The sequence below is a fragment of the Sycon ciliatum genome, chromosome 1 (genome assembly GCF_964019385.1).
Source record: "Sycon ciliatum chromosome 1, ocSycCili1.1, whole genome shotgun sequence".
Classification (NCBI taxonomy): domain Eukaryota; kingdom Metazoa; phylum Porifera; class Calcarea; order Leucosolenida; family Sycettidae; genus Sycon; species Sycon ciliatum.
The window spans coordinates 89,787,251-89,813,559 of NC_088643.1; the positions used below are offsets into that span (position 1 = coordinate 89,787,251).

A 26,309-nucleotide genomic window follows, 5' to 3' on the forward strand; every position below is an offset into this window, starting at 1 on the left:
TCGACGATGACGTTTTATGCATTTGTGACGTAATCCTGTTGTGATATTTTGACTTCTCATTTTTTCGGTGATTGATTCAAATGAAGACGGCTGGGCCTGGGACCTTCTGTCTGAGGAACAACGCAGCTGCACAGAGCAAGAGCCAGGGTTGATTTCACGACTCCCTGTACTGGTTGATGTACTGAGATGACAACAATTATTATTAGAAAGACGTTTCCTTCACCCGGAGATCAAGATCCACATGACAGGCTAAACACACGACGAGGTGCCAGTAGCCCCGCACCTTCCTAGAACATGATTGCCAAGTGCAGGTAGAATATGGACCCAGGTTGGACTGCACTTGACGCAAGAAGAGAGTGAAGGAGTCCCAAATGAGATGGCGGCGCTGGTCGTGTCTATACCTGAAGTAAAGCGGTCCCAAGCGGGCCACACACTTTATCTAGTGACTGTAGCAGTAAGTAGTGTGTACTGTATATGTACTGAACTCTGTAGTGTAGATACACCGTACACGCCTGTGCAAGCCCGTGTATGGTAACACCTGTGTGTGTGCGCGCATGTTTGTGTGTATGTGTGTGGTGTGTGTGCATGCATGTTTTTACTTGTACACGTGTGTGTGTGTGTGTGTGTATGTGTGTGTGTGTGTGGTGTGTGTGTGTGTGTGTGTAATGCACCAGTCATACCTGTATAATTATTAAAATCATGTTGCGACCTACCCAATTTTTCTTAAAGGGGAAGTATACCCTAAAATCAAATTTTCACCAGTTGTAGTCTTCGGGGTGCTGAGTCGAATGGTCTTGGTCCGAGGAAGCTGAGACGCTCCCTTCCTACTTGAATCCCAATCGAACTCGCGCACTTCCACCGAAACTGGGTGACTGCGCCCTACTAGATGGGGATTTGTATGCAAAATGTCACTAAAAGCGCCATTTCGTTCTTATAAAAGCACGGATGACCGCGATTGGCCCATATGTTGTAGTCTTTTGGACGCTGAGTCGACTGGTTTTGGTCCGAAAAGGCTGCAATGCAGCGTTCCTCCTTTATTCCCAATCGAACATGGTTGAACAAGCGGTCACGTGCTCCTGCGTACACCAGTCACCTGGTCACCGTGCCTGCAGGGTACAACTTACTAGCCTGTTTGACCTTTTTTGGGTGCAGTCCTGTCACTCGAGTTGAACTCGAGTTGAACCTTGGTGTGAAAGTTGTCGCCTGCTGGCGCGGTGACCAGGTGATTTGGGCACCCAGGAGCACGTGACCACTTGTTCAACCACGTTCGATTGGGAATAAAGGAGGAACGCTGCATCGCAGCCTTTTCGGACCAAAACCAGTCGACTCAGCGTCCAAAAGACTACAACATATGGGCCAATCGCGGTCATCCGTGCTTTTATAAGAACGAAATGGCGCTTTTAGTGACATTTTGCATACAAATCCCCATCTAGTAGGGCGCAGTCACCCAGTTTCGGTGGAAGTGCGCGAGTTCGATTGGGATTCAAGTAGGAAGGGAGCGTCGCAGCTTCCTCGGACCAAGACCATTCGACTCAGCACCCAGAAGACTACAACTGGTGAAAATTTGATTTTAGGGTATACTTCCCCTTTAAAGGGGAATGTACGTGGATGTGATCAAAGCCACATTAAAATTCAGGAGACACGGTCTGTGGCCGATCATGCATAACCTCCGCAAATGCTGATCTGTTCTGAGCAGTGGACAGTGGACATGCAAAAAGTGATAAAGTTCAGCACCACACACACAGACACACCCACGTGCACACATCTACACACACACCATGTACCATGTATACGCCCGTCGCAAGAGAAGCACACAAATCTACAAATGCACTGGATATGCACCCACAGATTTTCTCTTTATACTTATAGCAACGATAGCGAATCTGATTCCGAATGAAACAGATCAAGACACACCACACACACACACACACACACACACACACACACACACACACACACACACACACACACACACACACACACACACACACACACACACACACACACACACACACACACACACACACACACACACACACACACATACACACACACACACACACACACACACACACACAAATGTACATACACGCACACACAAGCACCGTGTAAGGATCTGGATAATTTTAAAGTATTGGCACACTCCAACGCAGCCGTGTGCTCATTTGAAAAAAGACACTAACTCAAATTCCAACAATCTGGGTCACTTTTGAACATCAGAATCATCCCATGGATCATGTCTGAAGTTTTGGTGAAATTGAGCACCAGCAGAGCGAAGATACTGATGACTGTAAATGACTTGTCAGGGTGAGTTCTCTAAGTACAGTAAAACCTGACCACCCCACAGTGCAAGCAAAAGCTGTCATTAAAGCCAGGAGGTGATCTTTAGACCCAGGTCCCACAGTGTCTGTGTAGAACTGTCGGTGCATGGGAAAACGGTCGTTAAGAGCAGGTGGTCGCTAAACCCAGAGGTCGCTTACACCAGGTTTTACTGTACAAGTAGGTTAAAAGAATAAACCAGATCAAGGTATGGGTCTTCTTCACTCAGCACAGACGAGTCGAGCGAGCTGTACTCCTGATACCAAGAGGCAGGCTCACACCCCGGTATGGTAACTTCCCCATGTCTAACCCCCAAGACAAAGTGAATACAGTAGTAGTCATACTGGCTGAAGTTAAAATTAAAATAATAAACCATTGGCTGCAGGTCAGGTAGTACCTATTACTTAGCTTTAGGTTGTCTACTTATTTTGATGGTACAATGGCAGTAGCCAAGTGTGGCATGAATCCGCTCAAGATCACGGATCCAACCAAGAGGACAGTTGTCAAGAGGTACCGAGCTCTAATTATGGTCTTGTTTTTTGTTTTTGTTTTCTCGTAGAGCTCTGCTTCACATGGTGCGAATGCTGCCTCAGCTGAACAGGTAAAGTGGGATGTGTGAGCTGCTTTTTTTTTGTCATTTCTTTAGCCATGAAAAACCCTACACACACCGTCCTCAAACCGTACAAACTTCGTTGCACTCTGCCATACGATTTTCCTTTCCCTGGCTGTAGAATCAGTGGGGGGGGGGGGGGGGGGGGGGGGGCTCTCGCAAGACGCGCTACTTTACTGTTATGTATTTGAGTGTGTTACTGTTGTCTACTTTCCCTACAGACCCGTGTTTATCGACGCTACAGCTCTATTCTTCGCTTACACCGTCACCTGCAATCACTGATAGAACAAGCCAGTGGTGATGATGATCAATTGCCGGATTTGCCAAAAGCTAAATACTTTGGTGAGTGGGTGCTTTTTTTAGCAACAGTCCAGTGTTTTGAATACCAGTAGTATCACAGCGTGCCTAAAATTTAATGAGGGTACAGCTCTTCAGAGCCGGAACATTGGTGTGCGTGTGCTTGGTGTGAACGTTGGTGTGCATGTGCTGGATCTCAACAGTGTTTACATTGCCCTTCTTCTACTAGTTTTAAATCTAAAGATGTGACTCTTCCCCTGCCTGGTGCACTTTGTAGGGCGTTTCAACAAAGATGTTGTGGAGAAGCGGCGTCTAGCCAGTCAGCTCTTCTTGGCATTCGTTGTCCAGCGGCCGTTGCTCTACCAGACGAATGCTGCCAAGGATTTTTTCAATGATGATGTAAGTGTGCAGTCACAAGGTTTGTTTTGTGATACGTGCTCAGGTGCTGCCACCAGACATTGTACATGTGTGCACCTGTTTGGATCATACAGATCTCATCCGCGACGGTTGGGAGAGTACTGTACGACTAAGGGTGCGTTCGTTTATCCTCTGCAAGAATCTCCAACATTTGGAAGAGCGTTCACTTATCCTCTGACAAAAGCAGCAGACTCTGCCAAGCTTTGCCAAGCTCTGCTGGCTCTTCTAGCCCTTGAGGTGGAAGAAAGTTGAAGATTCCCGCTTTTTGTCACTTGCGCCTGCACAAAAGGGACTTTGAGTCTTTTTTTGGCAAAAAAACTTTTGAATAAACACGTCCTCAAAAGCATTTCCTGTTTGCCGTGACACACTGGGAAAAATTTCCTGTTTGCCGTAGCGCACTGGGAAAGACTCCTGTTTGCCGTGACGCACTGGGAAAATCCTGGATCTCTTCTGACCCGTTCGAAACATATTCTCATGTCTTCTCTTCCTAGCAGACTTTTCTAGAAGAGACAGAAGAATAAACGAACACACCCTAAAATTTGTGAATAGCACTCATTTGACAATGGAGCTGTGCATTTATTGGCGATACTACGGTATGCAAGTGGAGCCTTCCATCCATCCTTGTCACACATCCCTCACGAATTGCAAATGTCAGCCTTACGGTTACCAGTAACCACAGATATGCATGTATAAAGCATACATCTCTCTATGTAATACTGTACTCTGCTTTCTTGTACAGTTCTGGCCAGAGAAATCCGCCCCCATGAGTACAGTAGTGCCGCGCTCAAGTGAGCAGAGTGGTGTGTGTGTGTGTGTGTGTGTGTGCGCGCGCGCGCGTGCGTGTGTGTGTGATGCAAGGACCGCCTAGCCCTTGGCTCTATCATATCATGAGGTCGGATTTCTTTGGCCATGACTGTCTGGTGTAGCACATTTGCTTCCTTGACAAAGCAACTGACAAAAAATTTCCTTCCAATCGCCTGATGAAAAGGATGTATTCAAAATCCATCTTGTTAGCCGGAACAAAGATTATAAACAGTAATGTTGAGGTTCAGTTTGGATGTAGACTTTCAGCTGCTGAGGGATGTGCTTTTCTGGGTTTGTTCTCTGCCCCCCCCCCCCCCCCCGTGTGTTTAGATTAATGATTTGCCATCGTCCGGGGCTACGCCTGTCTCCTCTATGGACGACCCTGGAGTATCTGATTCCTTCCAACCGACTCTGGTCTCACCAGCTCCTGCCCAGTCAAACAGGATATCTCTGTCCAGAGCAGGAAGCTGCAACTCCGTTGACAGTCTACCAGACCCTCCTGATATCAATGATAATGAGTTTCTGCGGCAGCTCACGCCTGAATTTTGCTTTGATGAGGTCGCAGCGGACCGGTTGGAAGATTCTACATCTTGCGATCAAATTGATGGTGGTGAAGATCCTTTGTCTCCAAAACGATTGTCACAGGCTGTTTGTTCTGATGCATTGTCAGCTGGCAGTGACTCTATTTGGTTAAGCAGAGCGGTCAGTCCTACACCAGACTCTGCTGATATCGAAGTAGGTGAGCGATCGACAAGCAATCCATTCTTTGAAAGTAGAAGCACTTCTGGAGGAGATGCATGCACCGCTGACCTGCAAGCCACCATGTTAGATGTGAGTGTCCTATGTGATGAGACTGTGCATGCTGCTGAAGCCGAGGAGGAGGGCGGAGAGGCAGCCGATTCCTGCGAAGAAAGTGACAATGAAGATAGCGCCGACATCAAGTCACGGTCATCGACTTTGGTGCAACATGACTGCAACCATACAGTGACCAACAACAGTCTTTCAGCTATCACTGCGGAAAATGACCGTCAACACGATCAAGATGGATCTTCTCAACCTGCGAGCAGTGCAGGGCGACCAACCGACTTGAATCTGGATTTAAAAAACAGAACTCAGCCAACCGCTGATTTGTCGCATGCAGGGAAAAGTAGTGATGAGCAATCATCAGATGTTGACTATATAGTGACTGCCTCAAGACTGGTGTCCAGGGCAATTGCAGCTGAAAGCCAATCCCAGTACGACGAGGCATATGACCTCTACGTCAATGGTGTTGGTGTTTTACTATCTGGGGTGCAAAGTAAGTGAATATCTTCTTTTCATTTCAATGGTAGCTCTCACCAACGTTCTGTTGTAACTGTTACTTGTAAGCTGTAACATTACACCATGTGTCGTCGATTCTTTCACTCGTGTGCTTTGCAGACGTAGTGTTTGTCAAGGAAAATGTCCCTTGGCCTACTAGGTGACACGCCATATTTTGTTGTTGTTTTCAACTATTGTGCATCTCTAACTCGGATGGTGAGCCAATTAAATTATGGTGAAAAAAGGAGGACGAAATGTTACGAGTTATGACTAACTGTCCACCAACGTAACCAGATCTTATACAGTCAGCGAGTGCGACAAAATGGCACAACACAAGGAGTACTGAGTTCCAAGTTGGAAGGTTGTTGGTTTGCGCCTTGGAGAAGTGTTGGAGCTAGGTGTCAGGTCGCCGAATGTCTCAGTACTCCTTGTCAGTTTTGTGCCATTTTGTCGCACTCGCTGACTGTATAAGATCTGGTTACGTTGGTGGACAGTTAGTCGTAACTCGTAACATTTTGTCCTCCTTTTTTCACCATTATTGTGCATCTATTCGTTTCTCTCCCTGTGTTTATTATAGCGGATTCGAATTCCTTTCGACGCGATGCTGTGCGAATGAAAACTGCCCAGTATTTGCAGCGAGCAGAAGTGTTACAGCGTGCTCAGGGCGGCAGTGCTGGTAACCAGGAGGGTAATCATCTGCGGGAAGAGGTCAGCCAGCTGCCGTATCTCACAACGTCCGGCTTATCAGGGAAGCAATCCAGTGCCGTGCGTGTCTTGTCGGCTTTGGAAAGTCCTCCTGCTTCCCTCTCCTATCTTACCAACATTCACCAGCATTCGGCAACGTTGAAAAACATTGAAAGACCTGTTCATGTTGGTCCTCGACTTCAAGATTACCGAGTTCTCCGGCCAGTCGGCAAGGTTGGTACCACTAACAGTTATAATATACTGTAAAAGCAGAACTTTTCGGTGGTGTAATATTTTCGGTATTCTCCAAAATTGGCGGTTCGGTGGAGGGAAATTTTCAGTAAAACCCGTTTTCCAGGTAAGTGTACTAGTACTATCGTAAAATCCTGCCAGAGCGCCCCTACCTCCTCGACGCTTTGAGTAGGTTCAGGTGGGGAGGGGCGGATGGGCGAGTCCTACTTGCCGCATTCAGCACTACATGAAAAAGTACTCGCCCTGCAAAAACTGTTCGTGCACATCGTACACCGACCAAAGGTCAAGAGCCAGGAGTCGTGCAGACCCGTCAAAACTCAGGGTTTGTGCGATCCCTTGGTCAAGAGGGTGGGCACTGTTGCGCACATTTCCAACGGGATCGAGCATGCGTCTGCAGTACAGTACGGCATCACAGAGTCATACGAGGATACAATCAATCACTTCCCTGACAAGAAATCAAGGAGGGGCGGATGGGAGAGACGGGGCGCTCTGGCGAGATTTTACGGTACATGTACATGTATACAGTACCGGTTGTACCGAAATTTTCGGTAAAAATTGTCGGCACCGAAGTTACCGGAAATAAAACACTACCGAAAATTTCTGTATATCTTTAAATCGTATTACGTGCATTGCTAAGTTCTAGAACTTGCCTGTGTTGTTGTACATGTATACTTTCAAAGGCGGTTAGCTGCCATAGATGCGGGTCGGGGTATTGCACACAGTGCCTATTGATTCATGTAGAATGTCACAGTCACGTGGTACTGGCCTAAACAATTCCAATGGGTTAACATCAGATTCTATTTCCTGTGAGCTTGTGATGAACACTATCATGCTACTGGCACTACTTTTGTATCCAGTAATGATCTGCTCCTAGTGAGTCTGTTGTTACCTGTTGCAAGTTTCGTGTGCTTTTAAAATGTAATGGATCATGTGAAAACGTCTTCTGGTACATGGGCTACTGTTTTGCTAGCTATTTGTCTCTTTCTGAGGCTTGATGGTATTGCTGTCCTGACTGTCACTTTTATTTTTCTCCCTCTGCAGTGTATGTTAGTGGAGAACAAATTCACTGGTGATGTTTATTTGATCAAGGTAATTCCCATCCTACCACGTACCCATACTGTTGTGGAAGCAAGAAACTTATTTTACCTTGTTCACTTCTTGTCCGCATTCTACAGTGATTGCATTCTACTAGTGTATCTTGAATCGGTAACCAGTTTTTTTTTTGTTGCCTTCTTGATGGTGTGGAATAGAGCCTTGTCAAGAGTCAGTGCATCTCCAGCAGCAGCAGTAGCAGTAGTAGCAGCAACTCGGCCAGGAGAAGCCAGTGTCGGATGAAGGTATGAAGTGATTGAAGTCATGAACAGTTGTGCTTCTACAGTGCGTTTCAAAAGTATAGACCTCTAGACTTTTTTGAATAATTCAAATTTGGTTTGAGCTTTTTAGGAAATTTCTTCGGACTTGCTCGGAAAGCTCCCGCAATTTTTCTCATACAAGTTTCTAAGCGATTAGATAACAAACGCCCGACACCGGAAATTTTATGCGCAAAGTGATCACAGATTTTATGTGGTATAGATGCGGGCCTAACGGTTTTTTTAAACCAGAGGTCTGGACTTTTGAAACGCACTATAGTACCGTGCCACCCATCCAACACGCCCAAGTCCCACATCCACAGCAGTTCCCACCACTACTTCTTGTTGCTGTGTGATGGCATTGGCTTGCAATAGCTGACATGTGAAGCCAGCTGTTCTTGCTCTGGTGTGTCTACATGTACATGGGTTGCATACAAGAATGCGGTTATCACTGCATACAAGAATGCGGTTATCACTGCATACAAGCATGCGGATAGTATTAAAGTTAGGTTGTTGTTTTCACTATTTCGTGTGTCCAACTGCAGTATCTATGTCCATACATGGTAAAGCCAATTGGTCACTTTGAGACGGCCAGCAGTGTGTTTCTACTGCTGGAGTACATACAGCGTGGATGTCTCTGGGATCATCTTGGTCGCTTTCACAGTGCAGCAGCCACTCCTGGCAGTGCCAACCCCGGCGCCGTGGACACAGCCGATACTACCCCGTTGCTTGGTGTCGCTGAGAAGCAAGTGAGGCGCTGGTCTGCTCAGCTGGTCGTCGCCCTGTCCAGCTTGCATGCGTCTGGCTTTGTGTGGAGGTCAGCTACGAACAGCAGCACTGCTATTTGTTAGATTGTTGAAGTCCAGAGGTGTTGATATCTTTCAAGAATGCTTACTTTTGCATGCATCATTTTACCAAGATTGACTGTTTGATTAAAGCAGACACTGCACTATAGTATCAGAAAGTTGGTGGCTCGCAACGTTAGAGCAGAGAGTTGTGCGTTTCTTGCAGGTCTACCGAGTGGAAAGTTCGATGGACTCCTCGTGTGCTCTGGATGGCAGTCACGAGTCAGTCAAGTGCCAAGTCAAGTCAGCGGAGAAACCGCGAGCTCGAATGTTGCGACCCTCACCAACTAACGGATCAAAGCTGCTTGTTTTATTTCACTTCCGAATCATGGCTGCCTAGAATACTGAAGTTGTGTTGTGTATTTGAGTTGTTCTAAAGGAATGAGAGGACGGAAATTCGTAATGCACACGGTATTTGCCCTACTGTTGTTCTTTGTTGGTACTTGTTCCGCAGAGATCTGCACTCAAAGAACGTGCTGCTGTCTGAAGAAGGTATGCTGCATAGTTGAGTGTTGTGCAGGCTAGTGGTTGTCCTGTAGTGCATGACTGGTTCTGGTTGGGGAATGACCAGCGGAGTCGGACTTTTTTCTTCTTAAAAAAAAACTAAAGCCCCTGTCATGAACAGCACTGCTTTACCATGCCAATCCTTTCTTTCTTTCTTTTTGTTTGTTTTAACTGCTGTCAGTTCAGCATTGGCAATCCACATGGCTTGATGCTCTGCTCTGTTCATTTACGCATTCCCTGCACTGTCTGGCTGTAGTCTGACACATCATAATGTGTCTGAGTGTATGCATGTGTATGTATGTGCGTGTGTGTGTGTGTGTGTATGTGTGTGTGTGTCCGCACATGTCATATTGTGACTGTGTCGCCAGGCACTATTCTGCTGACGTACTGCGGTGATTGGGAGCATATTGAGAGGCCGACAAGCTCTTGGGCCATCAAGAACATGTTTGTTGCACCAGGTATGGTATACAACGTAACCTCTTGTTTGTTTTTTACAGTTACTGTGCCGGTGTGTTTGTAACAAGCCCCTTGAAGTAGGTGAAACAAATGTTGTGCTCTTTCTGTCATGTCCGTGCATCCTGCTCCCATCTTCTTTTTGTTCATGCATTGTATATTGCTATCAAGCCTATCGTGGAAATGTTCTTCAACTGGCATGTGTCACTTTGATGCTATTACACTACAAGGTGTAGATCCTCTCTTATCCGGCTACCTGGGGACTGAAGGATTGACAAAATCCACAACTCGGAACACTGCACGCGTTACACCTTTCATTCCGTCGCATCGAAGCTCACTGCAGAAGAGTACGCACGTACATGTAGAAAGGTCCGGACAATGGAGCGCCTAGTGGTCTTGTACAGTGAAGATTGGGTATAGCGACACTCCTTTGGGAGATTGTAAAAGTCACTATATTTAACGTGTCACTGAACCTGATCTTCAGAATGGACTTACAAGAAGACTTGGCCAACGGAGATTAGTCGTAAAAATTGACCAATTGTTCTACAAGTATCTTTCCTAAATTTGTTGATGCCATCTTCATTAGTCATGAAGTTGTGTTCTAAGTTCATCTTCATTAGGTTCGTCAATCTCTACCACTACTATCTCGTTTCCACTATCCATTACACTGGAGTGCGGTTTGGTGTATGATAAAATCAAATGCTTTTCAGAAGTGTTTCTAAAATTGTCCTACTCTCCCGATATTGCCAGCAGCAGCACTACGAGTACCAGTAGCATTGCTGTCATTCTCACTGTTGTGCAGAGTTGTCTTGGACAGAGGCTCCCAGCCCTGGAGCAGACTGGTGGAGTTTAGGTGCTCTGATTTATGAATTGCTGACCGGACGTGTAAGTACTACTACTAGTGTGCAGATGCCAGTTATGCTGCTCCTGCTGCTGCTGCTGCTTATAAAGTTATAGAACCTTGAAGTGCTGTGCTGGCCTGTGACATGGACCACACGCACAAGTACTGCATTGTGAAGTTTAAGTGCACGCACTGGGCGTATGCTCTGATTCAGCTTACACAGCTTCAGGGCATCAACACAGGCATGGCCAAAGTTTGCTCTGGGTGCTAAAAGTGCCCTAGCGGTCAAACTTTGCTGGCCATCACTATGCAGTGTGCATGTACATGGCTGTATTTAGTATACTGGTAGGTACGGTGAGACGTCGGTATAACATAGGGGTGAATGATTTCTGTTTTGCTTATTGGCTATCAACGAAGTTTTCCTTTGTTCAACAGCGGCTGAGTTCAGAGATTTGCTGCCGTAGATTCTCAAGACCAACGTTTGCCTACATGTACTTGGCCGTACAGCAGGGAATTATTTTGCACAGATGGTTCTATTGGCGCCATCACTTGAGTTCACATTGCTTGTTGGTTACCTTTGTAGTTAACTTTGTTTGCCCACTCCATCCTGTCTGTGTGCATGCCTTTTCGGCCTTCGCAGAGCTTTCTGTCAATGCATCCTGGTGGCGTCACTCAGCATGAACGACTGCGATTACCAGCTGGTCTGTCGGAGCGTAGCCAGTCCTTGCTGATGGGGGTGAGTAGTTTGTGTGAGTGGGTGTGCATGCTGGCTGATCTTCTGGAGAAATATTGACTCCTTGCATTACTGCACTGTATGAAACTATGTCGATCCCTCAATTTCATTGTTTCCTTGCTGTTGCAGTTTTCTGCCGCGTACCTCATACATCATCTGTATATGGTGCCATGCTTCCAGTATCGAGGGAGAACACCATCTCGTGGCTCATTCACGTACGCTGTACAGCACCTCACTCTACCTCGCTATCTGCATGCAATCCCTAGCTATCTACTACTCTTGACACAGCACTAGTATGTACATGACTGTACTGAAAACCTGTGGGTGGGTGGTCTGGATTGCATGTGCAAATGGCCGATACCGGGCACCCAGACATTGTGCAGGTCTAATAGACCAGCACCATTTCCTATTCCACTATCTGCTGTTCTCTGCCATGTGTTAGTTCTTGCAGGTGAACCCCAGGGAGAGGTTAGGCGCTGGTCCGACTGGTGTAGAAGAGATCAAGTCCCACCCATTCTTTGCCAAGATCCGAGGCTGGCACAGCTAAGTACCCGTACAGCCAGGAATAGCAGTGTGTTGAAGATGCACGCACACACACACACACACACGCACACACACACACACCATGCGCACACACACACACACACACACACACACACACACACACACACACACACACTACTACTACTACTACTACTACTATAGCATGACTGCCCATTGGGCAATGTCACCCCCGGAGGGGGCCAGAGTTTGGAGGGCACCGTCTTTGGCAGGACTTCTGGTGCCTCGTGAAGTCTTGCTGTCGTCGGAAACGCTTTGGGCAATGCATGCGGATCAGCGGCAGTGATTCCCTATCGGCTGCAGCAAGACGTTTTCCACGGTTGCAGCACACACACACACACACACACACACACACACACACACACACACACACACACACACACACACACACACACACACACGACATAACTAACTTATATGCACCGTGTAGCCATACAGGGATGCATCTAGGTAACTAACCTTTTGAAGATTAGTTACGGTCAAGTTCCAGTGCATGTTACTTATACTGTGCTGTGCTTGCCCCCTTGATTTGGTCGGTAGCAGTGGTCAGCGATTAATTTATGAAAACAACGAAGCATTCTCGCCGTCCGTCTTTATTTCTATTTTCTCCATTTCACTGAACTAGACCCAGTAGCACCATGCATGCACAAGCAATTACATGTACTGGATAAGGGTATGCGGGGCCTGCTGGACAGTCCTCAGCTCCCTGACTTCAACCCTCCACATTGACCATCAGCATAAAACTACCTGTTTTGTTAAATAATTCAAACTGCTTTTCTCGACGACCGCTAAATTTAAAACTGGCATACTAATGTAAACAGCACAAAATTTACCCACATGTTTGAAATACTCTTACATGTATGTGATCATGTCATTTATAGGACAATACTGATGTTCATAGTCTCTGAGTTATTCTTTCCTTTCTCTATTTTTTCTCTATTTTATGTATGTTTTACTCTGTTTCAACCATATCCAAAAGTAACAAGCACAAATCAAGTGCACAGATCATGTCTTTAGGCTGTGTTTACATGAGGCGTTTCAACCCGGGTTGAGTTCGACCCGGGTCAGATTTCAACCCGCCATGTGCACAAAGTGAATGGCGCGTTTACATGACGCATTGCGCTTGACCCGGGTTGAAATTTCGCCCCGGGTTGATTTCAACCCTCCCCCCAAGGGGAGGGTTGAAACCAACCCGGGTCAAGAAAATCGTACAAACGTACTTCTGTGCGTATCTCGCGCCAGGTTTGAACAGCACTGCACATGCAAATTTCGCGCGAACGGATTCACGTGACCATAGAGGACTGTAGAAGTGGACTTTTGGCGGCATATCAGTATTTGACCCGGGTCAACTGTCTTCATGTAAACGCTCACCTCTTTTGTCTATCGTACAGACTTTCAACCCGGGCTGAACTCGACCCGGGTTGAAATTTCTCATGTAAACACAGCCTTAGTCTACACTGCAGGGCATGCTGTAGTCTTCAGGAACTCATAGTATTGAGGAACTGATAGTATTGAGGGCAATCGTATCAATAAATAGATAGCATCATCCTCATGTCTAGACTCCTTAAGTTGAGGGTGGTGGTGTTTCTACAAATCTGGGCAAAGTCAATCGGACTCATTGACTCTTGTGTGAGCCATGATATGAGAATAGCTGTTCCGCTGAGGTGAAATTTTGACTGTGATCACTTTGTAACTGTAGCTTCAGTAAGCTGTGGCCATCCCCCCCCCCCCCCCCCCCCCCCCCCCCAGGCCTATGTGACTGCCCTGCAGCCCTGGAGATAATGCATGTGAATCCACGTGGGGATCATGATGTAGGTATACGGACAGTGCGGCCGCTATATACTAGTAGCTACAGTGGCAAATGTACAACAGGCCGGTGTTCATCAGGCACAGCTGTAGCAGACTATTGCTGCACAGCTACTTGTACTTGTCACATTCACATCGCTCCCCAAAATCATCTAGAAGTGGTTCTACTTCCGAATCCATATTCTACCTATTCCCTGTTCGATGTTATGTTACCCCTGGTGATCGCTCAGCATGAGCTGCAACTGGCAATTCTGACTTCTGTCCTTCTCCTATTGCATCTCTAAGTATCTTATTTTATCCACTGAAGCACATGATCTTGGTAGCATTACTGATAATCGCATGTATTAAACTGTAATCTAATTCTAGCTATTCGTGTTACTCTGACCTAATTGTGTTGCAACTCACAAAATTGAGAAGTGGCCAGGCCGGCTGGACACAGAAATGAAATGATGAATTGTCTGAAATGAAATCGAATAACGCTGTGAACAAACAGCAGTATAAATAGATTATTAGCTAGTATAATAGCTACACATGTGCATGCACTTGCCGTGTGGCTGGAAATACTAAGAAATAGCTTGAATAAGGTATGTTGACCCTGCCTGTACATACACTAGCATGGGCATCGTATTTTTAGACAAGTGAAAAGGGTACAGTATACTAGTGTTAGGTAAACAGTATTCCTTGTCACGATTTAAAAATTGTTATTAGTACATGTATTGTATACTGGGAAGATCCTTGGGCTTAGCGCAGCGAGTGTAGTACTGGCAGAGTGCCTGTGCTGAGTGCTGGTGCACCGCACAGACTACCATAGTGTATAAAACAGTTCTTGTTGCTGTGTTGGCCAGTGTTTAGGCCATGCTTTCCTTCGAGCCAGGCTTCTACTTCTAGTCAAGCCATAACGTAGTGCACAAAGGTATTGCGCTTATGTGAGTCTTTCTCTTCTACAAGACTCTACAGTATGCAGTGCATTGGGTTCAAACACACGCACACAGGGACACGAGGAAGGTAATTTCAACTGACGTCTTTGATAAACACTTCTCATGGATCGCCTGGTTCCGTACATGCACCTGGTGGGCTGCCACAGAAATTGCGAATCTCTCCCGTACGGAAAAAGTGATCCTGCAAAGAATTAAAGAAAGAGAAGAAAAAGATACTACAGTAGAGGAGTATGTTGTGCTGATTGACGCGGTAACAACCATACTATACATAACAGTACATTGTACATTGTACATGGGCCAGTCACAAAACCACTTTCTCTCATTCAGCTACAACAGTAATCTCTGAGCAAGTATTCTACCTGTTGGCACTACAGATGCTGTGATCATTCAAAGGTTCATTTTTAGGTTTTTGTTGCTTTTGTTTAACGCTGACCACTTCTAACTGTTACTTACCATCTGATCTTGGAACGGTTGGAACCGGCGCGGCTTCTCGTGAGAATCCGTTTTTGATGACGGTGGCACATTATTCTGTTAAAATTGATGCAGGAAAACGAAATGTATATGTGTCAAAATAATGACTTGTCCTGCTCTTGATCTTCTCTACCGTGTGAGCAAGCTCTACCTTCAGAAGCTGGGCAGGAACGCACCCCACTTGTTTGTTTCGACATAGTGTTAGGTATTCGGCTAGTGCCAGCTCCAACACTCAGTGTTGCAATGGCCTGGGTGAGTGGTGGAAGCCATGCATGATGACTCTGGCGTACAAGACAACTTGTACAGTCTCATCAGTCATAGGTACCGTAGTGTCTTGTATTACAGCCTATCTCATATAGAAGCCTATTTTGAATACAAGCCTGAGTTTTGATACACTGTCGACACATACGCCTGGTTTTAGTGTTGACACTCATAGAAATACCAGGTTTGAATAGAAGCCTGATGTGAATAGAAGCCTAGCCCTTACATCGGCTTCTACAGGAATACGCCCGGCTATAATATGCGACATTACAGATATACTACCCATACTGCGTATAGCCATCGAACTGACTGACAGCCAATGCACTTCACACCTCTAGATCTAGTCTAGTGTCTGCAGACAGCAACTGTCTCACCCTACTACTAGGACTCATCAGTACAGCTCAGAACCATCTCCTCACAATGATGCACGTGTCCATGGGACAAAGAATTTTGTAAGAACATGTGAAGGTGTGAACGGTGCCGGAGTGATTGGCATGCTGCTAGGGCATCGAGCTAGCACAAGGCCGATGGCGAATGAGATGCTCTATTCTAAAATGCTCATGGTGTTGCAACTGGGATTTCGGCCTTTGGCCTCTGGTCAGTGGTGGATCTAATCTATCTTCCCCGCCGTTTAGGAGCCGCATCTGACGCCTGATCATGGGGTGGTGGCGTCCCACAGAAGCGAAAAGGTGCTTCTTGACCCGTCCGGTACGCAAACCCATGAGACTTACATATGGCTCGGGTAATGCATGCGGGTTCAGTCCTTGCAGCAGGGAGGAATTCTGTAGTACAGCGTTATTGGCCACAACGTCAAAGCCGAAAAACTTCTCCGTCACGTTCTGCTGTTGGTTTGGCCGTGAGAATTGCTGATGGACGTTGCTCTCAAATATGGAACAGTGTGCAGAGCGGGCTAAGCTTTGAACAGCCTGCAGCATTGCATGAACACAATGAAAGAGAAAAGCAGACGTCAAGGCATGCGGATTGGAAAAGAAACAATACTGAGGTTTTGATGGAAACACAACCAATCCACAGCCAACGGACACCAATTCATTTTGAGAGACGTTTTTTCTCCAGAATTCATCAGTGACTACTTCTGGTAGATGATAGAGATGAAAGAAGCAGCTCAAGGTATGGTAATACAATGGTTATAGAAATAATTGGGAGACTAATGCCGCCCCGAGCAGCAAAGTTGCTAGTTTCATCACACTACATAACGCCGTTTCCTAAAGGTTTTTCTTCCTCCCACCTAAGCTCCATCTCCGATACATCACACGTAATGGATGAGAATGGCCTGAGAAGAGCAACTTTGGGACAAGAATATGCCTCTTTGTTCTAGAATTAGCAGCTTTTTTGCTCTAAATGACTATAGTGCCAACCATTTGGATGACAACTTATCGCCGAGTGGTATTCTCACTGTTTTGGTATCATATTCCCTCTAGATAGAGACAGCTTACGAGAATGTTCACTTGAGCATCTCCAAGGCCGTATTGCATCAGGATCTGTAGAGAAAGCACGATCAGCAACACAAGTCATGACTCATTACTGAGTGGTGCATGCACGTAAGATAATGATTTTTATTGGGATAGCTGCAGTAGCTATGAGGCATGTACGGAAATTCAAACACATGCACGCATGCATGCATGGATGATTTGGTCATAGATATTTGCCATCATCATCAGCCGCCACGAACCTGATGTTTGAACGACCCTGGAAGAGGGTTGTCTGTGATGTAAGACATGAAGCCACCAGGTGACAACCTGAATACGGACACGAGAGAGAAAGATGTTTTTAAAGCCTCGAAAACAAGGGAGAATTGCCATTAGTACAGTATACTACGTGCCACTGACAGTGGCACGTAGTATAGTCTGAATGCGAAGCTAGTATTAGATTTTTGAATCAGCTGTCTTGATTTGTTGCACCCTTCCATTGTGGATGGAAGGAAGACGACTATTTGGAGATTCAATTCAAGGACTGGAACATGTGACACACAGCTGATATTGACATTAATGTGTATTGTGGCATCATGATTATGATACTTATCAGGGTATGATGATGACGCAAAGTGATAACTCCCCTGTCATACCTGGACCACATCATATTCAAGAAGGACAATGCACTGATGTAGTCCATGGAGCGAGGGTACAGCGCTCGCAGACCAGCCGAAAACCTACACAGGCATGGGCAAGATAAGAAGAGGAGAAATTATCATTTGCCGCAGTGGTGCTTTCACACTACAGTATTTATTCCCATTGAGAGCCTGGCCCTGCATGTGTAGGGAATGCTGGCCAATATAGTGGCGAAGAGCAATGTTTGATTGTCGGTGTACCCCTAGATATCCATATTGCTATGGTCTGCAGCCATTGCCGCACTCCTACTAGTCATGGCACTTCCAAGCATGCAACAACACAGCTAGCTTTCCAGCGCTGTGACCATGGTGACTGGGCCTAAAATCGAACCGATGATTCACAGCTTGTGCCAGTGTAAGGTGTGTACTCAAAAGAGGGGCGGTAATAATAATTATAGAATTGGAATGGTGTTCCTACTCGTACATGTGTATAAATTCATACTGATGCCCCACGGGACTCACTGTGCAAAGTCATGACTTCTTGGCAGAAGCAAGCCAAATGGACCACCGCCGACACCAATCGTACCTGGAAACAGACAAGGCCAGTCATTCACTTTCTTTATGCACAGCAGAATGTAGCTATGCATACAAAATGCAAAGACATGTGACCAGGCAGGACCAAAATTGGGTTACATTTTTATAAGTTAAGGCTATCGGCGAGAACAAGCACAGTAGTTGGAGCACTAAGGGGAGTGGACAAAGAACAAGCGTGATAGAGCGAGACGTATCAACATGCAAATGACCACTATTCCTTGATTTTCTCATGCTTAGTCTGGGTCAGAATTCAATAGCTGCCATTGTCATATTGTCATGTCAAATCAGGGAAAATACCATGCACATGTTATATGCTGTACCTCTGGTGACATCGGTTGTTGCTGCCATGTACACCGAGCCTATAATGCCACCAAGGGAGTTGCCATAATAGTATGCCTCGTCCGTTTCGTAGCAGGCTTTCCCACTGCCACCAAACTGCACATGCGAATCACGGCTAAATGAGCCCTTCAGATGGAGACACACACATGCACACACACACACACACACACACACACACACACACACACACACACACACACACACACACACACACACACACACACACACACACACACACACACACACACACACACACACCGGCACACACACACCATACAGGATTGTGTTAGTACCGGTATATGATGTACTCAGCATACTGGACCAGTACATGTAGTATTCACCACATATAGCCAGTTTCCACACCTCTCCAGATGCTGGTGTGCTCGGTTTAGTGAGGTCTTCATGCCCTTCCCACTTGTCATCACGAAGTAATGAAAGGGTATAATATAATAAAGTTCTTGACCAAACAACAATATCACTTTCTACGTAGAGCTTCTCACCTTCATCAATTTCATCAATAGCAATGCATTGGTCACACCCTGGGTCAGACGATCCGGAAGAATGTTCATTTTCGATACATTTGAGGCCAGGGTAAGCACTAAAGGCACGACATCATCGCGACTCATTCCCCACCATGTACACGCTGCCATTACGTAGCCATAGCGATTCGCAACCTGCTGTAAGTAGCCTTGCTGAACTTCATCCTGTCATTGCACAAAGAGAAAGACAAGGGTGAATGTAGCACCATACATACCCATGCAGCCACGCAATGTATGAACAGGTGCTCAACGTTTCACTTGTGTGTGCGTGGGGGGGGGGGGGGGGTGCATGTGTGTGTGTGTGTATGTGTGCTTATGTGCGTGCGTGCAGGCCAAGTCCACCTGTGGGCTTGGTCGGACTCGTGAAGTTGTGAGCACTTGGCATCAACGTGCATCCCCATGGTGTCATTTTGACGAGCTGGAGTGCGTATATCATAGTTCCAGAGTGGTACTGCCAGAGAAAATGAATGCAAAGTGTTGAAAATACATGGGCTGTGCATCTTTTAACTGTTAGATTTATGTGTGGCCGCTCCCTTATCCGAACATTCTCCTCATCCGACTGAACCCCCTAGAGACGGGCCTGCGTCCCGAGAGGTGCAGATAATCAGCACTCTACTTACTCTACATGATTGTAGTACATGTACAAGTTATCCTACTTCACACCTTGGCCTATGAGCCATACGTGTACATACATGTGAGCCAAACAGTCCATGTCCATACTGCAGGATACGACCAGGTGACGGTGGAGTGAACGTAGCATTAGCCACCACGCTGTGGGGAATTAGAACCTGAGTAGAAATACACAGAGTCAACACAGTATGAGCAGGAAATCAGAAATAATAACACCTTTCAAAGGAGACGGAAAGAGAGCCTAGGAGGAGAAGAGAAAGACGTACCTCAAACTCTGCTTCTGCCACTCCCTGAAATACAGGCAGGCCCTTCTCATCTATCACCAAATGTGAGCCAGGGCCAGGTTTGTTTGTGTAATATGGCACTTTGAATGTTCCTTCAATGTGCCTGAAACACACACACACACACACACACACACACACACACACACACACACACACACACACACACACACACACACACACACACACACACAATACATACATACACACATGGCACATGACACACATACACTTAATGCCTATAAATCATCAAAGGGGACGGCATGCAAGACACAAACACTACGCTGCCAGTGCGGTGGGTGCCTATGCAAGGTGTTCCAAGTACAAAATACAATTTACGGTGTCACGAACTGAGGCTGGTGCAGCTAGCAATAGAAACTGCATGCAGAAAGGCTGGTGCAGCTAGCAATAGAAACTGCATGCAGAAATACCGAATGCTGTTGTATCAGCTCGGGTAGCCGGGAAACTCACCTGAAAATATTGGCTGAGTAATTGTCAGTAACCTTGCTAATGGTGTAGTCGGGACAGATGTTCACAATTCGTTCGAAGGCATCATCACGTGTGAATACCAGTCTAGGAAGAAAAAAGTCATACTAATACTATTGCAACAGGTCAGCTATGAGAAGCTTGAAAAAAAGTCAAAAGCCCCCTTCTGACTATCTTCATCCCTCACTTGGCCAGTTACTCTACTATAGTGGTCCTTCGACTGATCCCACATCTGCCAAGCACTAACACACGTGCATGAGTGTGCAATGCAGCGTAATTCAGGCATACAGTGCGCAATGTCTTCCAAATCAAGAGTGCACTCGCTGATGGCTATGCATTCGCCTAGCAATACATGTGTTACCTTTCCGTGATGCATTTGCGACTAGCAGTGCGGAAATCCCACGCAAGCTGAAGACTGTCACGGGCCACACCTGAAGCACAGATAGACATGGCAATTGAAAATACCATGACTCGACTCCAGTGCATTACGAGTGCAGTAGCCTACAACTCACAAGTTTGAACTCAGTGAATTGATGTTCAATGGCCAGCTTTGTGCCTGATCATATCTTGAACAATTGAAAGAAGCTACGTATCCGAGAATATGTTAGTGGTGCCTTCTATTCAGTTCTTTGTCAAGTCTCTTGGGTCAGGATGCAGCCGTGCAGCGGGAAGAATTCAGTTAACGAAAACATCGACTGAAGTTAACTTGCAATGCATATGCTGTAAGTGTATAAAAGCTTGACAATCTATAGTATAGGCAAGCAGGGCGATGCTAACATTCTGAGCATCTTCCAAGGTTTTGTTTACTGACCAGCTTTCACCAAGATGCGGAAGATGTCATCAAAGTGCGCCTGACGATCATCATCGGTGGATGGATTGCTTGCTAGTACATCACCATACTTGCCATTCCTGTGAGTAAGAACACAATCATGGCACATTCATGCCAAGCACCAGCCAGATAGCCTACCTTCCCAGACAGGATAATATACAGTCGTTGGCAGAAGCTATGACGATCATAATGATTATTATAGTAATGACCAGGAAGAGAGTGGAACAGAGTTAGCCAGAGACAGTGGAATACTATGAGCTAATCAACAAATTATAGATATGTGACATACCGTAGCAGATACACAACAGACTATGCAATTTGGGTACAATTCTGTTGAAGTGTGTTACCATGACAACAGAGGGCAGGCCAATATTCCCAAATCACTAGTGACTAGTGCCTTCTGGCACTTGGCTACCCTGAACAGCCATGTGAGTGAGTAGAACTGGACTAACCTCAGAGCAAGGAATGTTTGTGATGATTCCACAGGCTTGTGATGCGTTGTGGATAGGTTACGCATTGCTACAATATACCGCGTGTTGTCATTGAGTCGATACGCAGGCCAGAGCATCAATGCGTGTTCCACCGTCAGCTGCACACAGAATAGCAGAGACACTGGTCAAATGCAGATTCAATGGTTCACGCAGCTCAGCACATCATCATCTGGGAAGAATAAGAAGTCATGTTGTTTCTTTCCATATATCCAGGGGCACTGCTGTTGCGTTCACAATGTCAATCGGATGAAGACCCTCACACACACACACACTCTCTCTTGAACACTAAGCGGCAACAACCACTGTACTGCAGTTTTAAGTACATGTACAAGTACACTGGATGAAGACAGACGGAGCTTGAAGTGATGAACGTATGGAACAGAGTGAGGCATGTAAAGAGGCAACGGTTATTGCGGGTGCACAAAAGCCATGTGTGCGTATGTGGAGCCGGGTGCATGTGAAAGAGGAAACGGGGTCATAACTTATTACATAACAGTCATATGGACTGTGTAAAACATATACAGGCACGCGTTGGTGACTGTACAGCCACTATCACCACCCATCATACTCGTAAGTGCCAGGTGCAACTCAGTCCTGTGGCATCAATCCACCAAACCTTGAAGTCGCTTATCAACGCCAGATATACAAAAGTCACTGAGAAGAGGGGCCGGGAGAATACAGTCACTCCAAAAGACATTGCAAGTCTGAACCAGCTTCGTAGATTGCAACCTTTCAACCCTTCACCATGATCAAGTACAAACAATGACGCTATCAAGCTGCCACAGTCACAAGTAGCAGCATATATGCAGAGTGTTATACAGAGACAGAGTGTCTTCTGCCAATAACCTGTAAGTCTCATGTCAAAGGGTGTCAGGCCGCACCAGTCAAAGTGCAATATACGAAGAACGAAGAGTGCATGGCAGCTACCACTGGACAGCAGATCACTCATGATACAATACGACGACAAGATTATTTTTAATTAAAGGCATCAGCAAAGGTGTGAGTGATCAGAGAATGCAAGTGAAAAAAAGAGGTGTCACCTTAACCTGGCTCAGTCTTCCATCATTGTTCGTACCAGGGAGAGTGCTACTCGCTGGTTCGTACCTAATAATGGCAAAGAAGCTGGTTTGGACTTGCACTGTCTTTTTGAATTGGTATATCCACCTGACCCCGGTGCTCTACTTCAATGAACCTGCAAGAACGTGTGCCCTCAAAACTTCTCCTGACTTATTTCAAAGACACTTTATGGTAGGTTTTGTCCTAACCTTGTCTCCATTGTCAAGTTCAGCAAAGTGAGGTACTCTTTCACCTGGAATGCACACCAAAGCAGCCATTGTTCAGTCGCTAAAACAATATCCTTGAACCTGGCATCTCCGAGGCCAGTTTCGTCATGCACAATTGCAGGCATATAGCTGGGATGGAGTATGATGGGATTTCCGGACTCATGCTCCAATATGGATTCACCATATAAGCCCGGCAATGCTTACCAGCTGCCACAGTCCTGAAAATCTCAAGTCTATGTGGATACTGTTTAAACAATCGATGCTGTTTAGGCTGGTATGTATTCTTTGCCACCTCAGCGAACGGCAGCCTAAATGCCCCAATCTTTACAGGTAACCAAGGGAAATTATCATTATGGCCCTTTACTGTCAGATTATCCCTCTTATTGCCACATGCACGGTCAGACATAGCACACTCTTCCTAAACGGCAAAAACCATTCCGAGCTTTGCCCCACCATGATCTGCATCATAATGACTTGATCTTGGGGGTGTGGGGGTGATGAGACATACATGTACATTATGCTGGGTCTTACCAGTGTCTGCATTGAGCAGAATGGTGGGGGAGTGACTTAGCAGTGACTGTGCAATGTCCCAGTGTGGTGGAAGGTTGCTCTCTGACAAGTCCTTGAAGTACGCCAGGATTGACGGAAATGGAGAGAAGCCATCTGTGAAAGAGCCAATTCAACATGCACTTCGTTGAAGTAAAACTACAGTACATGTGACCAGTGTTTAAAGCGGCACTAGTCGTGGAGTACCACCAGTCATGTACCATGTACGGTATGCACCCGTCACACGAGAAGGATGCACATCTGCAAGTGCACTGGGTGTACATTCGGCAGATTTTTACTCATAGCGGCAACCATAGCATCCAAAATCTGAGCCGAAAACAGATCTGTAGATTTGTGCCAGGTCTAATAGGGTAGCTGCCCAAAGGGCCGGTACCGTTTTTTGGGAATATTGGCCGAGGTGCTTTAATAGTAGTTTACAAGACCTAACACCAGAGACTCTTTTCTAAAAGTCTCCGGCTGTCAAGTTGTGAAGTTTGAGCAAAGAAGTGAGGATTGTGTTGGTTTCAAACTTTCCGCTTCCCCTCAGCTATACCGGTAATACATATGTAGTACCTAAAATTTCACCTTGAAAGAAATCCACAGAACAGCCCTGAAATGATGTGGCGCTTATTTCAGACAGGTGGTAATAAAAGACCGGCCCCAGTTCCAGAAAATACGGTAGCTGCCCAATTGGTACCTTCGTCACAAGCAATATAGCGACAGGGAAGCATGTAGTTGAGCAGAGTTCCAATGCACATGGCTACCAAGTTCCCAGCCACCCACCCGGTGTTGTGACAATTACTGGTCAGGTTAGGTTAGGTTTGGGGTTTCAGAAAGTGTTTTCGTGCATGAATGAGCTATCCACAAAGGTCTTTCAGAGCCGCATCATACAGTCCATTCACACTGAATTGTGGCCCGGAGTTTCAAATCCACCTTAGGATAGGCCAAGTCAGGCTAAAACTGAAGTCTCATTCCTGTAACTAGATCAATAGAGAAAAGGGTTTGGAACGGACCTGACTCTTTCATGTTGACCTGAAGGCTAAACTGTTCCAAATCACTACACACCGAACTGGGCTGGGAGACCTACCCTTGTTCTCAAAGGTTCACTGTGAGTTTGGAGGAATAGACCTCAGAAGCCATGGAACAGTATTCCACCTTGGATTACAAAAGCCTGCCAGCTCAAAGGTCGACCCACTATTTTGTGATCAAAGCAGAAAGCTCAATTTTTGTTCTGACCATGAACATGATGAATGGATTGCATGCAAAGCACCATGTACCAGTCAATGATGGAGCCAATTGGCTCCATCATAAATGGTGTTTCCCTTGCGTGCTCCGTGCATCCAGATTATCAGTCTTACCGAATGAGTTGAGCACGCTAGGTAGTGCGTGCGAACCTAGGGTGTCGCGTGGAAAGTCCTCTTTACTGAAGCTCACTCTATACCCTGTGTCGGTGGAGTTGTCAGCACGAAGGTAGAAGGAGTTTGGGAAGGGCAGGAGACACTGCTCCGGAACTAGTTCGTCACATGCCTCACCAAGGGACCACAAACCGATAGCGGCTGAAACCGTAGCTAACAGTACTATCCTGAGGCTGTCCGGAGCCATTGCTTGGAATAGCTCAGGCTAAACTGCAACGAACTACTCAGGGACTGCAGTGAGCCACCGCCAAAGAGTGTAGTGTACTTGCACATGAGCTGTTCACGCCACTGATTCCACAAAATAATTCTTTCATTGCCCTGAGTTTCCCGTGACAGCACTGTCAGTGTCACGTCAGTTTGACTGATTTCAGTGACTTGGTATTGAATAAGAAAGGGTTTGCTCCCCACACCGGAGCTCGCGCTATTCCGCCGACGTTACTTGACACTTGACTGACTCACGACTGCCACCCAGAGCACACGAGAAGTCCATCGAACCTTCGACTCGGCAAACCTGCAAGAAAGCACCACTCCCTGCTCAATACACAGTGTTTCGGGGAATTCACCCCTCATCAGTTGAGCTTGAGTAGGCTGAGGAAGATTGTGCCTGAAGAGCACCACTTATCTCTCTAGGCACAAACATCACCAGGGATACAAACTTACAGAGACGCTCCGTTTCCAGCGCGACAAACACCTTGTGAACACCAGATAGCAGCGTGACTCCGTGAGTCAGTAGAGAGGTTTCGCTTCACGTTGTTCTGCACTACACCGTGAAATTTCACGTCGGTGTGGCAAATTTTGGCGTCGAAACTCCCGTTCATGACGTGAGCTGAGGTCAACTCACGTTCGACGTGACGCGAGTTTTTGCAAATTTAGCCTTGCTATCAGGTTGGGATTATTGACTCGATTTGTCGATTTTGCCTAAACTAGCTATAAATAATATTTGTGCGACTTTGGCCTCACCAAAAATCACTTTTTTCACTTTTTGAAGTTTTCGCCCCCAGTTTTCGCTCCTGTCGTCAGCGAAACGACGTGCTTCACAAGCAACGTGAAACGAAAGCTCTTTCTGAGCTCGCGTCGACGCAAAAAATTGACGTTCACGTAAGAGCACCAATCACGCGGGTCGAAACCTCTCTAGTGTCGCTCCTGGACGGTGAGACAGACGTCGAGGACCCTCGGTCATTCGCAACGCTGTCACCTCCAAACCAACTAGTCGCAAGCCCGCGCTGGGCACAACATGTTAACAGTACGAAGTAGTGGTTGCGACTTCGGCGATGATTTGTAAGAAAGGGTTTGCTCCCCACACCGGAGCTCGCGCCGACGTTACTTGACACTTGACTGACTCCAGTCTAGTCCAGGAGCGACACTGA

The 26,309-nt window shown here is 46.3% G+C and overlaps 2 protein-coding genes across 2 annotated transcripts; one reads left to right on the top strand and one right to left on the bottom strand.

Moving 5' to 3' along the window:
• The first annotated feature begins 112 nt into the window (after positions 1-112).
• Positions 113-12,976, top strand: LOC135806327 (ribosomal protein S6 kinase delta-1-like). The gene is made up of 14 exons (XM_065320498.1): positions 113-454; positions 2,879-2,920; positions 3,151-3,271; positions 3,504-3,625; positions 4,778-5,744; positions 6,324-6,664; positions 7,724-7,771; positions 7,933-8,019; positions 8,577-8,848; positions 9,331-9,368; positions 9,749-9,838; positions 10,636-10,718; positions 11,315-11,410; positions 11,850-12,976. Exons 1-14 carry the CDS (start codon positions 377-379, stop codon positions 11,952-11,954), a joined length of 2,490 nt encoding a protein of 829 aa, XP_065176570.1. The 5' UTR covers positions 113-376; the 3' UTR covers positions 11,955-12,976.
• Positions 12,977-14,094: 1,118 nt separating this feature from the next.
• Positions 14,095-25,450, bottom strand: LOC135806328 (uncharacterized). The gene is made up of 18 exons (XM_065320499.1): positions 24,886-25,450; positions 23,513-23,644; positions 22,964-23,007; positions 21,660-21,796; positions 21,190-21,287; positions 20,740-20,809; positions 20,364-20,465; positions 19,878-19,998; positions 19,674-19,769; positions 18,943-19,146; positions 18,424-18,568; positions 18,032-18,095; positions 17,528-17,611; positions 17,135-17,201; positions 16,899-16,943; positions 16,176-16,370; positions 15,166-15,240; positions 14,095-14,893 (listed from the first exon to the last, which is right to left on the bottom strand). The coding sequence occupies exons 1-18, from the start codon at positions 25,127-25,129 to the stop codon at positions 14,813-14,815; spliced, it is 2,004 nt and encodes a 667-aa protein (XP_065176571.1). The 5' UTR covers positions 25,130-25,450; the 3' UTR covers positions 14,095-14,812.
• Positions 25,451-26,309: the final 859 nt, after the last annotated feature.

Excerpts from the sequence above, each read along its gene's own strand:
- LOC135806327 (XM_065320498.1), top strand. The coding sequence starts at position 377 with ATGGCGGCGCTGGTCGTGTCTATACCTGAAGTAAAGCGGTCCCAAGCG. Across the intron at positions 3,272-3,503 it reads GCCAAAAGCTAAATACTTTG|GGCGTTTCAACAAAGATGTT; the intron begins GTGAGTGGGTGC and ends TGCACTTTGTAG. Across the intron at positions 8,020-8,576 it reads GAAGCCAGTGTCGGATGAAG|TATCTATGTCCATACATGGT; the intron begins GTATGAAGTGAT and ends GTCCAACTGCAG.
- LOC135806328 (XM_065320499.1), bottom strand. The coding sequence starts at position 25,129 with ATGGCTCCGGACAGCCTCAGGATAGTACTGTTAGCTACGGTTTCAGCC. Across the intron at positions 19,770-19,877 it reads TGGCAGAAGCAGAGTTTGAG|GTTCTAATTCCCCACAGCGT; the intron begins GTACGTCTTTCT and ends ATTTCTACTCAG. Across the intron at positions 17,612-18,031 it reads AGAAGTCATGACTTTGCACA|GTTTTCGGCTGGTCTGCGAG; the intron begins GTGAGTCCCGTG and ends ATGCCTGTGTAG.